This window comes from Saccostrea cucullata, unplaced genomic scaffold (assembly GCF_032062105.1).
Source record: "Saccostrea cucullata isolate Sc308-1 unplaced genomic scaffold, CSIRO_AGI_Scuc_v1 ctg8558, whole genome shotgun sequence".
In the NCBI taxonomy this organism is placed as follows: Eukaryota; Metazoa; Mollusca; class Bivalvia; order Ostreida; family Ostreidae; genus Saccostrea; species Saccostrea cuccullata.
The window spans coordinates 11644-27600 of NW_026933586.1; the positions used below are offsets into that span (position 1 = coordinate 11644).

The 15957-nt window shown below is 35.1% G+C and overlaps 1 protein-coding gene and 1 pseudogene across 1 annotated transcript; both read left to right on the plus strand.

The window, feature by feature from the left end:
- The first annotated feature begins 2975 nt into the window (after nt 1-2975).
- LOC134238696 (uncharacterized) lies at nt 2976-8209 on the plus strand (annotated as a pseudogene).
- Nucleotides 8210-11218: 3009 nt separating this feature from the next.
- LOC134238697 (ficolin-1-like) lies at nt 11219-15472 on the plus strand. Its single transcript, XM_062720815.1, has 5 exons — nt 11219-11414; nt 12792-12931; nt 13073-13169; nt 14065-14229; nt 15222-15472. Exons 1-5 carry the CDS (start codon nt 11219-11221, stop codon nt 15470-15472), a joined length of 849 nt encoding a protein of 282 aa, XP_062576799.1.
- Nucleotides 15473-15957: the final 485 nt, after the last annotated feature.

Genomic DNA, 15957 nt, shown 5'->3' on the forward strand with positions numbered 1-15957 from the left:
GAAATAGGATTTTCGTGTTTGGGGAACTTTCTGGTTTTTTTTTTTTTTTTTTTTTTTACTTGTCAAAGAATTTCTGGAGTTGAGCCCCCCCACTTTTAAGTTTGTGACTACGCCACTGCTAACGTGTTCTTAAAAACAAATACATACAAACATCTCTAAGCGGCACGACTTTGACTTACTGAAACAAAACCTGCCTATGTTTTACAGTGAGCACTTTTGAGGAATCTTTACCTGGGTTGAACTCACGTGACTATCAGTATTTTAAATAAATTATTCCACACGTGGGTTCAACATGTATCATACAGGTAAATAGCTCTCACTTGCTATAGGAAAAACATTGTACTTTTTGTACATTTTTAATATTTTAAGTACAAGCCTAATCGTGTGCAAATTTCATACTTTCACACAAGTTTTATAAATGTAATATGCGTCTTTTGTCATTCGCACAAGTTTGCACAACGTTAGGCTCATAGTTAACAAAGGCTTAGAAATGAATGCCCGTTCTCGATTTACTATAGAAAATCGCCAATGTCGGCTGACCCCTACCATATTGTATAGTTTTGTTCTTTGTATATTCGTGGATTTCAGCGGTAAAATTTGTCGAATCGTATGGTTTAGATATCAATTAATGCTTTGAGATGAAAAGTTTTGCTTAATTTGATTGTTTATTTTTTCACATTTTACCGGGGCCCATAAGTGCACTCGTTCTTTGTATCAAGTTTTTGATAGGTTAAAAGGGGCGAATTTGAAAATGAACCCAAAGAAATGTACCTTTCTACAAAAAGAAGTTTCATTTTTGGGAAATATAGTTAGTGAGAATGGTATATCTACAGATCCTTCTAAAATAGAAGCGGTGCAAAATTGGTCCGTTCCCAAAAACATTAATGAAGTAAGAAGCTTTTTGGGCTTATGCTCTTATTATAGGAAATTTGTTTATAAATTTTCCGACATAGCCAGACCCTTGCATAAACTAACAGAACAAAACAACAAATTTAAATCGGGGGGGATGACTGTCAAATGGCATTCGACAAGCTGAAGAGAGCTTTAACTAGCTCAGACATTTTATCATACCCAAACAATGAGGGTTTATTTACTCTAAATACAGATGCGTCCAATACTGGACTTGGAGCAGTATTATCACAAGAAGAAGAAGGGGTTGTCAAGGTCATAGCTTATTATAGCAAAACTTTTAGTGCCACTGAACGACGCTATTGTGTCACACGGAGAGAACTATTAGCTATTGTCAAGTCAATAAAACATTTCCATCACTACTTATATGGAAAACCTTTCAAAGTAAGAACAGACCATGGTGCACTAACTTGGCTTCTAAATTTTAAGAACCCAGAGGGTCAATTAGCTAGATGGTTCGAATTCCTTTCCTCTTATGAGTTTAAAATTGAACATCGGGCTGGCCGGTCCCATAATAATGCGGATGCTTTGTCCCGCCGACCTTGCATTGATGTAACCGGCAAACACTGCAGCAGTGCAGAGTCCCGATATGAAGTTAAGGTAGAAGAGAATGTTAGTAACATGCAAATTAGGGAAATACCTGAATCTTGTGCTGTAGCCACCAGGGCGAGCAAAAAGGTTACTTCCGCAGAGTCTACTTCTTCTCTGAAACCTACAAAACACAATTCTGAGCAATCAGAAATGAAAACTGACATAAGAGATATACAAGGAAAAGACCTGAACATAGCTAAAGTGTTTGAATGGGTAAAATCAGGAGTTAAACCTTCCTGGGAAGATGTCTCCGGTCTCAGTGAGACTTGTAAATATTTTTGGGGTAGATTTGAATCCCTACAAACAATAAATGAAATTTTATATCATAAATGGGAAAATATTAACCCTAAATTGCAAATAGTTCTCCCTCAGTCTATGGCTAAATAAGTTTTCAATGAGATACATAGCAGTCTGACAGGTGGCCATCTTGGTTTCAAGAAGACACTTTCTATGATGAAACTTTATGAGGGAGAAAACAAATCCACCTGGTTTCATGCATAGAAATTTCTTACAAAAAAAAATTTAACCTTACCAAACAGTAAATATTATTTTTATCACCATATATCACTATAACATATTATTTATGCTACCTTCTTTGCCCTCCCTAGGTGCAACGATTCAAATGTATCTTATGCAATGGACGTGAGTTTGTCCAGCAGTCCCATGCAGAGCGACACCTTACAACAGCTCACTCTGGCTTTGCGTATCAATTCTCAAAATGCCACTACCTTCTGGGCAGAAGGGATCAAAGACATGGGTGTAAAGATTACGATCTGAAATTTGTGAAGAAATCAAACATGCAGTTTGGAGAAGAAGAAAAAGCTGAATTCGCCAAGTTCCAATAGGAAAGATCAGCTCTGGTGGAGCCATTTATGAAGAAAGTAGTACCAAATTTCGACCCCAAACCAGGTGCCAAGAGGGCTATCTTGCTCAAGTATCCTCTACCAGAAGTTCAAAACAAAAGGTCAAGAAAGTCGGTATCTAAACGCTTCATCACATCAGTACCACCTGCACCACCCACAAGCCGCGGGGATAACCTACCTGCCATTGAGTCATCTCACACCCCCAACAGTGATCTAGCCGACTTGCCAGTTTCTGCACCACCTAAGAAACAAAGCTCAACTCCTGCCCTGAAGGAACCCCCTAGAGAGGCACCATCTCAACCTGAGCAAGCACCAGCATCCGCTCCAAAACAAAAGCCCGCTGAATTCAAAACAGTCAAAAATCATTTGCCACAAAATGAATCCCCAAAGTCAACGACAGCCGTCCAACGAAAGACTCTTACTATGTCGAGCTCATCCTCCTCCTCCTCATCTTCTTCATCTTCGGCAAGTCCACACCAACGAAAGCCATTTCCATCCAAGCACCCGAAAACTTCGAGGAGGAGATCACGAAACCATACACAGTTTGCGAGAATCCAGATGCACCAGAATACATCCCATCCACAGACCCCATGAAAGTAAAGTTTGGAAGGAATGGCACTACAGCAAAAGCAACGTGTAACACTAAATGTCGGAGGACAATCATTTCTTACTAGCATTCCTACACTTCTGATGGACCCAAGCTCCCTCCTGGCGGAAATGGTGAAACCAAACTCTTCGTTTGAACCAATCAAAAAGGAAGGAAGTCCATTTTACGTGATCGACCGGAACCCTAGGTATTTTGATTTCATTCTCGACTACCTACGCTCCCCAGAAACATTTCCAAAACTACTCCCTACAGATAAAGACATCCTACGCCAAATTCACGTGGAATCTACCTTTTATGGCCTCCAGTCACTGACATTAGCAGTTGAGAAGAAATTTTCCTCTTCTCTTTCTCTTTGAGAGGATTCAGCTGTGAAAATTAACATTGATTGACGTGAGAGTATAGCTGACGATTAATATTCATCTGTTCATGATAATTTATTTTATATAAACATTTCATTATTGTTCTCATTGTATATAATCATTATTTATCATTATATCATGCACATCCATAATATTTATGATTGTCATTCATCCATGTTATTCTATATTGTTACCATTTTCCATGCTTATCTGTGATATTATTGTTATAAATTATATGTTGATGTTGAAAGATTAATATGCTAATATAAAAGTAGCATTTACCGTTCATCTGCGTTCTTCCCTTATTGTGGCTCTTTGATGACCAACATTCGAGGACGAATGCATTTTACAAGGAAGGGCCCCGTGTTACGAACGTAGCTTCTTTCTCTTTTGTTATATGATTGGATAAATATATTATTGTAACAACAAATCCATAAAATAATGATTAGAAACACGCAAATATAGTATTTGCATTTAATTTTACTATTTAAGATTACTGTATTGTGTTAAGAGATAGAACTATCTATCGAAATGTTTATAACCCGAAATTCCTCGAACGGGATCCACTTGCAACATATGTATACTTTATAAACCAAACAGATAATTCATTTAAACCTATTATTGAGCAGATAAATCCCATCTGAAGTCTTGTATAGCACTTGTGTATTACCAACAATCATCTTTTATCACGTTTCTATCGAAAACTGCATCCTAACCCGTGCATGCGATCTATAGGCAACATGGCTTCCTAACCCGATCGATTATATTATACGCGGGTAATGATGCGTGTGTAAAACGTCATATCCGTAGTAACGTAATACACAAAAACGTCATATATACACAGCGATCAGCTGATTTGACAGGCAGAACACTTCTCCTCGGATACGGATATTTCACATACCACAACTGAGGAGTTTCGTTGGGTAATTGTTAATTCTAAACTTTAATTAGTGGGAGCTGATGCCTGACCCACATTTGGGATAATCTATTTATAAAATCTTTTATATAAATTATTTTATATTCATTGTAATAAGTGTAATTCTAGAGCGGGATAAAGTTATGGAAGAGAATTACAAGTGAATTGATACTCCCGCTAAAGCCTGAATATTAAATTATTACTTATCATTAATACTATTTATAGAAAGTAATCTATTACTGAAGAACCAGATAAGATTTTATCTATTAATAAAATTATTTGTACTTTTATTAAAATCTTTATTCTTTGTTCAACAAACAGAATTGGGAGACCCACAGGTTACTTTTACATACGGGTAAAACATCAAGCAGGTGAAACGTAACATGTCAATAGACATTTCTTTGTCGTTGCCCCCACCCCCTTGCAATCCGACTGCTTCGGGACTAAAAAGGGGTCAGACAGCGTTGAATAAGAAGGGGGTAAACTGAATTAATTGTAGATATATAACTCAAATATTTACACCCGAAATCGGATTATGAAATCCAGAAAGCGCATGTGTTGAATGAAATTTGGAAACTGAATTTTCTTTTATAATTACCAGTTTATATATAGAGAGAGAAAGAGAGAGAGATTGGCCAAATTATTCTGTGGAGGGGGAGGGACATCCCAGTCTAATTTTAACTTTGCAATTTTATTAAGTATATTCTTGTATGTACAGACCTTTGATAAGCAAAAATCATCTACCTAAAATTAGTTCTACTGGATATTGACCCTTGTCTCAAGGATAACTGAGCCACGGATCGACATATGCAGATAAAAATTCTAATTCTAACTAGGTATGTTCTTGTCTGGTTATTTTTTGTGTGTTTTTAATAAACTTTTCCTATTATTTGATACTTTAGTATTTTTAGTGCAAGAGATGACTGAATAAAGTCGATGAGATACTATGAGGCAACAATAAAAAAATACATGCCAGACTCATTCTAAGGGTTTTTTAAAGATAAGCAGAGAAACTCATGAACTTTTGTGTAGAAATCGTGCTCTTCATCCAGCATTAAGTGCACGAATTGTTTTTATACCCCCCGCAAACGAAGTTTAGGGGGGGGGGGTATATTGGAATCACCATGTTCGTCTGTCTGTCTTTAGACGAGATTTTCTCCGGACCATTACTCAGAAACTATTGAAAGGATTTGTCTGAAAATTTGTACACATATTATTCACCATATGAAGTTGTGCACCTGATATTTTCATCTTGATTCGATTATTATTTTGAATTTTACAGGTGTTTTTTCATTTTTATTTTGTGGTTTTATCCGGACCGTTTCTCAGAAACTATTGCAAGGATTAATCTGAAAATTTGTACACTTATTATTCACCAGGTGAAGGTATGCACCTGGAATTTTCAACTCTTTTTGTTAATTTTTTTTTGCATTTTACAGGTTTTATTTGTTATTTTAATTGACTTGTTCATTTTGGGCTCATGTATAAGGTTTGAGATATAGAATCTAGAATATCTGTTTAAAAATACTACAGCTTAAAACTACTCATAAAAACTTAAAAAAAGAAACATCATCAAGTGTTAAAAACAGTTTTTACATTGCACAGAAGATAATGTAATTTCATTTGTCTCTTGGGAATAATGACTGGACATGCATCCAGTTAAAGATAAATTAATGAGTTTGGTGTTGGAAGTTGTTAAGGCATATCTCTTATCAAGCGTGTGTGTTATCTTATCTCCAGGGAATAAGGCACAAGAATTAAAGATCTCTCTTTTTTTATTCTCTTAATTGTAATTTATTGTCTGTCAAAGCACTTCATTATTTGATAACCAGCTCTTTATTTTCAAAATGCATTTCAAATTGATATATCAAGTTTAATTTGATTTTGTATTATGTTTTTTTTAACAATCAGTTTGCAGAGTGACATAACACATAATTGCAATATATTTTTTAATGCAGAAATAAAAAAAAAATGAAAAAAATAAAAAAAAAAATGTTACAGTGGAATTACAATGTATTAGTATTGATGTTTCATTTGGTTGCACCTTTGTTTCATTCATTAAGAAACATGATGAGCAATTATATTTCACTGCAAATTTTTGTAAGTAAATTGTGAACACCTCTAGATCCATAAAGTATTTTTGAATTGGCACCTTCTCTGAAAAACCCAGCGGGTGGTATTTGTCCCTATTGGACAGTTCTAGTTTGTTCAAGACCCTTAATTCCAGCCGAGAAAAAAATCTAACGACTTAAAGGTAGCCGGCATCTCAAGAAACTATTTGTGAACCAAGTGACTGCTTTAATTTGGTGTAAGTGAACATTGTTTTCTTAATAGCAAAAAGCAGTTTATAAGGGCTGTGATTGAAGCTTTTTTCAACAAATGCATAAAATGGTCAGATGTAGCAGATTTTCCCAACATTGCAAGAGACTATGATGAAATGGAAGCTTATAAATTTCCTGGTGTGATTGGAGCCACGAATTGTTGCCATATACCAATTGAAGAACCAATACAGAATGCCAATTTATATTGTCCCCCGCTTGAAAAGTGGGGGATATTAATTTGGGTTTGTCCGTCCGTCCGTCCGTCTTTCTGTCTGTCTGTAACGCTTTCGTTTCCACACGGTATCTCGAGAACCCTTTGAGGTTTTGCAATGAAATGTAGCATAGCAACTCCCTGTGGACTAAAGAAGACCCCAATTGATTTTGAGGTCAAAAGGTCAAGGTCATAAATAAGCAAATTCTGTCTGTTAAAACACTTTCGTTTCCAAACAGTATCTCTAGAACCATTTGAGCTATTGCAATGAAATTTTATATAACAACTTCCTGTGGCCTTATGAAGACCCCTATTGATTTTGAGGTCAAAAGGTCAAAGTTCAAGGTCGTAAATTTATACATTCTGTCTGTGTGAAATACTATTATTTCCTGGAGATATTTCAAGAAGATTTTGAGCTTATGCAATGTAATTTTATATCAAAACTCCCTAGGACGTCTCTCGCCTCTCTCAAAGTGCCCCGCCCTGTTTGTTTTATATTAGTATTTATAGTATTACATGTCGCTATTTTTAGCGCAGGGGCATGAGGAGAGTTATTGCGTATAAAACAGGTTCTCGACGGACTTTATGTTCTTATTACATCTATTAGAACTGTTTAATAAAGGCTAAATAAATCAAACACCATGGATTGTGTAAAATTTTGAGAATACCGAACATGAAAACATGAATATATACATGTACACTGTATGTGACTTCACTTCTGCATATTCTTCACGCGAGGTAAAGCGATTCCGTGGTCTAGTGGTTATGGCTCTCGCTTCCAGTGTGATAGGTGCCGGCATCGAATCTCGGTCGCACCTTTTTTTTTTTTTTTTTTAACTAAATGATAGTATTCAGCATGTGAAATGAAAAATTTATGAGGTTATAAAATCATCATTACAGTGTGATAAAAATTCCATATAAAAAATCTTCTATACACATAATGAAGAATAAGCAATCAAATCTTTATATGCATATTGACATACATGTATTTTATTTGCTTCAGTATACATGTACATACATTTAATAATTCTACAAATTCAGTCAGGGGGAGCCGACTTTTTCCCTAAGCGGGGGACACAAATTCTCTGAATTAGCTTGTTATAATAGAAAGAAGTTTCATTCAATAATACTTCAGGCAGTTTCAAAAAATGATTTACAGTTTACAGATATGAATGTTGGCTGGCCCGGGATAGTATATGATGCTTAAGTACTTAGAAACTCCGCTCTCTGAGAAGTTGGATTCCAAAAATGCGCACATGGACACTACCATATTTTAGAAGTTGCAGCATATCCCCTCAAGCAGTGGCTTCTAACACCATACCGCGATAATGGCCATTTGAACCACCAAATACGTCGTTACAACTTGCAGCTCTCCTCTAAAACACAAGTTATTGAGCGTGTTCGTTCGTTCTGTAAATGTTCATTCTACTAAAGTGAATAGTGTACATGTATTAATATTATATTCTACCACGATTATTGCTGAGATCAAAGAAATGCCGCGGTTATTATTCTCCAATAAATTACGAACGTCATCAAAAAATAATCAGATCAGAAACAAGTATCAAACTTTAACAATTCAATGCATGTTTGGCTGTAGAATGAAATTCTTGTTTAGACCACATCTATATGTCGTCGTTTGCAGTATAAATACTGTAAAATGCATAAAGTTGCTGATGAATGTCGATTTTTACAGCTAAGCGTGGTTATTCAACGGACCTCCCTACACATTTAAACAACGCGAGAGCAGTAAAACAAGAATTTGGTTTTGTTACTGTTTATTAATTAAAATTAATAAATTCATATTGATATGTATTGATTAAATACATATCAATATTTGTACGAACAAATTTGTAATTTAAAAAGGCTAGTTTTAATGCTACGCAAGCTCAAATTGTCTGCATTCCATACAGAGGTAAGCAAAAAAATTTTCCCTCTGCTGTTAAATGGAACAGCGTAATCGAGACATGGTAACCTAATTCGTTTCTCTAAAGAGGAAACGATCAGCTGTATTTTAGCGATTTTTGTAGACACGGTAGAATAAAAATAAATTCCTTGTTGTCATGAATGATGCAGGATAACCTCCTCGGTCTCGAAATGTTTGAAATATTAAAGCCTTGGCTTTTATCTTTCAAACAACATTTCTCGACCTCGGAGTTTATCCTGCGACATTCACGAAAACGCGGACTTTATTTCTTAAATAATATGCTGTTCAATATTCTCAAATACCTTACTATTTTGCAAACGGACACCTGTCACACAGCACACGCAGTTTCGGTTATCTAGTTAAGAAAAGTTCTAATACTTAGTCTACTAATTGCACGCCGGGCAACGCCTGTACATGTAGATCCTAAAACTGAAATAATATATGAGCTAGTTATTATAATAAGCATTTGCACCTTATCATAATGAGAGTCATACGTAGGGGGAATGATTGACTTTAATTAATTGCTCTTTGTATGTAATTTTCATTCTGTATTCCTTTTTTGTATTTTTTAAATCTTATTTTCACCTATAATCTCCGTCCATATAAATTTCCGTCCATAAAAATTTCTGTTTCTTCTGATTTTTCGTGCGCTTTTAATGACTTCATTGAAGCTTATGAAATTATTTATAATATGCAAAAAAAGACCATTAAGTTTAAAATGCACACGTTTTTTTTCATAATTAAGAAATTCAGTTTTTCTACTATTTGTTCACAAAATACACACATAAAAATTATTCATTACCTCAAAAATGAATGTTAATAAAATTAAACCAATTCATAAAATATAAAAAAAAGATTATTACGTGCAAGAAATTTATTACCACACTTTTCCGCCATATTGCTTTCCATGTCGCCGCTTGAAATTTTTTGGGCAATCCGGGTTACTTTCTGATCGACCGGCAGCTTAAGAAAACTTAACCCGCCTCCGGAAGTACCAACCGGCGTGACCTGGCTCATGAAATAAGTGCGCTCAATGTTTTGGGGGTCTCTCGATTTGGGAACAGTTGCAACTTACTAGTAGTCGCCCATCCGCTGAAATAAGTGTTTGTGACACTATAGGCAGTCATCTGAGAAAAAAGTATGGGCATGTTCTTACGTAGATCTGGCATTCTTGTTGACTGACCCTAACACAAGGGAGCTTGTTATGTAAAATGGCCAACTAGTTATTTAAAAAACACTTGAAATCGATAAATCATATACATGTTTAGACAACTGCATTTATCATTTAGCAAAATACCTCGAGAGGTTTCCAGTGAAAAGTCAGAGAAATGACCAAGCGCATTCACAGTATTCGATTGGCTGCCAGTACACAGGGTCCTTTGGGGTGGTCCAATTACGATGAGCAATACCGCTTAAAACTAGAGTCCTATGGGCCTTTTGGGTCACCTAAACATCATGAAACAACTTTCTAATGATTGAATTTGGTTTATGTTTTAAGCTTGATGCTATGGCATTCACAATTTTAAAAGAGGCACCATTACGCATCATTAAACACTAAGCAATTGCTTAGTTTGATCACTTAATACCCTTAGCTAGGGTAGGGGAACAAAAATGCATTTCAACTAATTGTAAATGATCAGCAATTATCAGTTGTACGTGCCCCTACCACACATGAGCCCCTGATCCTGTTGGGTATTATATATTTTTATTACTCAAACAAGTAAATCTGAGAACTTGGTAGACGGCATTATTGCAGACATCCAAAACCTACCTGTAATTAATGAACTTGGGAGAAATGAGACTAACAAAAAGCAGAGAATTTCAGTGAAGGGAGAATTCACTACCAGTGATCATACCATTTCTCAAAGAACAAAGGAAAACATGCAAGAAAACATCGATTCAGGTTGAAGCTTACATGTACGACTCTTCATAAATTATGCCAATATGTCAAGTCAATGCAAATAACAAAACAAAATATTTTACAAAAATTAAATATTTTCCTTATAAAGCTTAACATTTTATAACCATCTGCCAATGCACTCATTCTAATTTGAAATTTCTATTCGGTTCCCATATCAGGATTGAAATTAAAACCCCATTATTAATAATAAAGAGAAAAATTGAGAATATTGATTACAAAGACGGCGCTACCACTCATAATCAGCTGTTGTAAGGTGTGCTAAAATTCATTCAAAGTATTCTAACGACATAGTACTTCAGTATATATGTTAGCTGGCATACAAAGGAATTTACTCAATAATGAAACACACAAGTTGCAGGTGTCTTACCTTGACTAGTAGAAGGACATCAACGAAAGCTATTAATATCTAAGAAAGGCCATAACTATGAGTTCTAAGGTCTTAATTATTGGAAAGAAGAACATGTAATCAAAGAATTCAAAGTGGAATCAACATGGTTGTATATGGACTTTTCATTTTCCTTTCTACAATCTTCTTTAAATTCGCAACTGCTCACGACTCACAAAGGTACGTAGAGAAAGTGGACAATCGAAACAAGATGTCCTCCACCACTCTTTTAACGGAGTACAGTTCGCCCTCACTAAGTCATTGTCTAGGTTTTTGTAGCAGCCCTTGTGGATGTAACTGTTTGGGATTTAACAATAACACGGAGAAATGTCGCGTTCTGAAGTCATGTGACACAGTGGACATGACGATCACTGAAGCTTTTTGGAGATACTACATTCCTACACAAGGTTTGCATTTTCCGGTTTATTATGTTCACACTTAATGATATTAAAACTGTAACTGTAAGGTTTATTAAGTCCATACTTTATTAAAGGAATTAATTACTGTCTAGTTAGTATAGTATGCCAGGGCATCAACGATAGCTGGACACATGGGATAATTTGCATAACTAGTGAAGCATTATTTATCAAATGTTTCCCACTATCATTGATGTCCCTGGCATACTATACTAGCTAGACAGCGATTCCTAATAATTTCATTTCATTGTGAAAAAAATTGTAGATTTATACTTTTAAAATGTTGACATAGATTTAAATTACACGAGAACTCCCATGTCAATTTCAACAGTACTCGCCCACTGACAAAAAACAACACAAAGGCAGCTGCACGAGATTTACATGCATATTTGGCCTCCTTGATGTCAGACACAGAGACAGATGCGCACGAGATTTGCATGCATATTAGACCTCCTTAGCTCTTGACCTATGGACTTGCCTACTTAACATTCGAATAAAATTATCAAGAAATCAACTCTGTTACCTTTCAACGAGTTGTCACAGAGAAAAAATAGAAATAAGATATTATCACTCTAACGTGATGTAAGTGAATAGTTAAATAGGACGTGACTTGTCTGAATAATATCTAATATCACATTCAATTCTACCGTCCGCGGTAGCCCAGTCGGTAGAGCGCTCCCTTTGTGAACGGAAAGTCTTAATAGAATGCCGCCACTGACCTAAGACGATTAAAATGAGTAGTAAATGTTCTTTCGCCATGTGCTCGGCACTTTGAAGTGAAAGTTTTGGGTCCTTTGGATGAGACCTTAAAATCATAGACCCCCTGGCACGGTAGGCGAGGGCACCAAAAAGATACTTCACTGCTCAATGACCCTGAGCGCGGAATAAAAATCAAAATATGAAGCCCTTCACCGGTTTATGGTGGCGTTCATTTATGAGTGAAAAGGGACGTTAATCAGCATGTAATCAATCAATCAGATTCAATTCTTGAAATTCCTAAGTTTCATAGAGATGGACGTTACACAACAAACAATCAATCTTTTCATGGCGGAGTATTGATATTTTAGGAATGATAAGTATTTACTTATAAACATAATGAAACTGGAATTTAGATATTAAAAATCCCAATTATTTATGTTACTCTCAAAAATACGTACATTTAATCAAAGAGCAAACTATCTCTAAAACATAAGAGATAGGACCGGATGTAATTGAGGTGATGGAATCTTTTACTAACCAGTCACACCCGCTGTGTGCTCCTTGTCATGATCGGGGGAAAACGAAAACTGTAGGCAAATCAGTGTAAAAATAAGATTAAACAAATAATTTGTATGAAAACGTCAGTCAACATTTGAATTATTATCACAGATTTGCCTGGTGACTGTAAAACGCTGTATGACAAAGGATGCAGAACGTCTGGTGTGTACACTATATACCCCTGGGTGAGGTACAGTCCTGTGTGTCGGTCTACCAATGTCTTCTGTGATATGGAGGCCGGAGGCTGGACGGTAAGTTCTAACAAAACTAAAGCAAGATTTTAATAACTGTGCCTTATTGCTCTTAAAAAAGCATCATGGGCTTGAACAAAAGAAGCATTATGTTTGTTTGAATAATTTCGTTAAATTTATCAAAAAAATTGATTTTAAAAGGCTATCCAAATGCGAAAAACTGGATCAGTCAACTTTACCCGGAATTGGAATGATTACAAGGTCGGATTCGGAAATCCAGAAACAGATTACTGGATTGGTAAGACACAAAAATATATTTTTACAAATGATTGTCTGAAAGGCCTTCTTTATTTGATAATCAAAATAGATTGAGAAATGTTTAGGTTTTGAATACTTTTTGTGTAGCCTAGAGAGCGGGACTGCACTTAAGAATCACTTTACAAGGCCTTTGTGTGTCTGTAACACCCAGTAGGTACATGTGTGGATATGGTATTTTGCATTTACGAAGTTTTTTTTTTTTTTTGCTTTTGTTACTGACCTCGCGACCCTGCATGAACTGGATCTCTGACTTTGAACAGCTTTTTTTTTTTTACATTTAAGAGTTAAGTTTATGTGAAGGCTACTAAGCATTACACACTTTTCCATAAATCATTTGAAGAAATATAGCGTTAGTCTATACTTCTCTAAAAAAAAAAACTCTAGCAAAATTATACTTGTTTTTTTTTCTGAGTTAGGAAAGGCATGACTTTGATAATTGCATTAATGAGCTTAAGATACTGTTTTTTTAATGTATGCTATACAGTTACCCTATTAACTTAAAATTAAAAAATACAATGAAAGAAAATAAAATCCGAGAATCAATCATTTTACATTTCAGGATCGGCTATACATGATAAAAACAACGCAAACAAATATCATAACAAATATACTGTTTGCAAATTAAAGCTTTAATAATGCAAAGGGAACGATACATGCGTATATTGAATACTCAAGAAACACATTAATAATGGAATAGAGTGTGATGTATTTATTACTTAATTTAAAAAAAAAATACTTTTCTTAATTTTAAAAATACATTTTTTTTTATTTTAAAGGACGAACGGACAGACGCAGAGAAACCTATAGTCCCCTCCGGTTTCAACGGCAGGGGGACTAAAAAGAATTCAATACACTAAAGCACATATTTCTTACAGGAAATGACGCAATTCACCAACTAACAAAAGATCGTCCCTCTCTGAATGTTTCCATCACACTAAATGACGTAACTACAAAATATCAGGTCTATCACGAGTTCTCGGTATCGGACGAGAATGACAACTATACGCTCTTCCTCGCTGGTCCAGTCACCGGAACTCTGAGTAAGAACTCGCCCATTTCAGCATATTTCATTGATACATGCAAGTTCACTCAAAGACAGTATATGATAGTCATTAATAGAACATCAGTTTCATATCAATAAAGCTTTTTAGTTGTTACACCGTAAATGCGTATGCATTATTTAAATTGCATAATTGAATGGTGCTTACCTTTGGATAAATGTGGGAAATTCTTTCTTTGACATGAAAAGAATACTGATGAGTCTGTATGGAGATAACGAACAGTATCCAAGAAACCGTCATCAATTCAGTGTATAAAAAAATAGCCTAACAATTAATATGAAAATTGTAAATCAGCATTTAACTCAGTGATAAATTATATTTGCTGACTAGGTCTTTGTTAAGACTTAACCAGAGGGCCGAAATTCTTGTTGTATCTACATAATTGTCAATAATTAACCAAAGTTTAAGTCATCACGTTTGTCATAGAGTTTGGTTGTTAGATTACAATTAACTTCTTTTTCAAGTAAAATATCAAAATGAAATAGATATGTTGGACTCTGTGGTATCTTTTGTCTCAAGCTCACCAGGATATATCGTATCGATTTAAGAATGGGAATTACCATTCTAAATTGACAATACGCCGTTGATATATCTAAATTTTGAGTTGAAGGCCACAGCAAGTGTTATTTTTTCTTTTCAAGCATAAGACTTTGCTCAAATCCCGCTTCATATGAATACAAAAATAGACTTGTTAATAATTAGGCGCAATTGGTAACCATGGGGATTTTTAAACTGTCGGAGGACCTGTCTCCAAAAACAACTGAATTAGAAAGAAATTTAAGCTTTGCCTGTTTGCACTCTAAATAAAGTGATGTTAGAATTAACAGTCTACTTATCGAATAACTGCTTAAGCCTCTATATATTTCATGTCATGAACCTATAAAACAGTAATGGTTTTGACACATACATATCCTTAAAATCACATTATGATTTAAACACTGAAACAAAATACTATTTTTATGTTTACACAGGTGACAAAATGTTACATACGGATCGTCCAATTGCTGGAATGGCATTCTCCACCCATGACAGAGATAATGATAGGAAGGGCGAGGGGTACAGCTGTGCCGTGAAATTGGAGGGAGGTTGGTGGTTCAATAACTGCCACCAGGCCTTCCTTAACGGGCCCTGGGCCCCCGGGATTTGGCGGGAACCCTGGTCACCGGTTCTGTGGTATGGATCGGCTATCACCGAGACTAGAATGATGATTAGACCGCGCTAAATTCTGTGAAATTACTAATTTTCGTTGGGGTTAATTTTCGTTGTTTTTGAGGCAAGGAGAGACCCTCGATTTTATGACCAACACGAAATATAAAATTTAATATGCATTATTACTTAAACATTCTTTATCCACGAAATCAAGTCCCCGCAAACTAAGATTTTTTCCTCAAACTTCGAAAGTTTGACCCCAAGAAAATATGTGATTTTACAGTACACAATATGGTTCTGTGTTGTTTTTTTTAATGTATTTTTTTATTATATGAAATAAAAATAAATCGATCTGTTGTTGTTTTTACATTTTTATTCTTTTCGTATTATTTAAAATAAAAGATATCGGAATAAAAAAGACGATGCAGTTAAATATCAAGGATTTTATCCGACATATTTCTTAACATTAAAAGATAAAATATAATCGATTTAGTGTCCCTTGTTGTTGACACGGTATTAATTCTTACTTAAATTTTTAATTATCAATATATTTCTATA

Excerpts from the sequence above, each read along its gene's own strand:
- LOC134238697 (XM_062720815.1), top strand. The coding sequence starts at position 11,219 with ATGTCCTCCACCACTCTTTTAACGGAGTACAGTTCGCCCTCACTAAGT. Across the intron at positions 13,170-14,064 it reads AGAAACAGATTACTGGATTG|GAAATGACGCAATTCACCAA; the intron begins GTAAGACACAAA and ends TATTTCTTACAG. Across the intron at positions 14,230-15,221 it reads TCCAGTCACCGGAACTCTGA|GTGACAAAATGTTACATACG; the intron begins GTAAGAACTCGC and ends ATGTTTACACAG.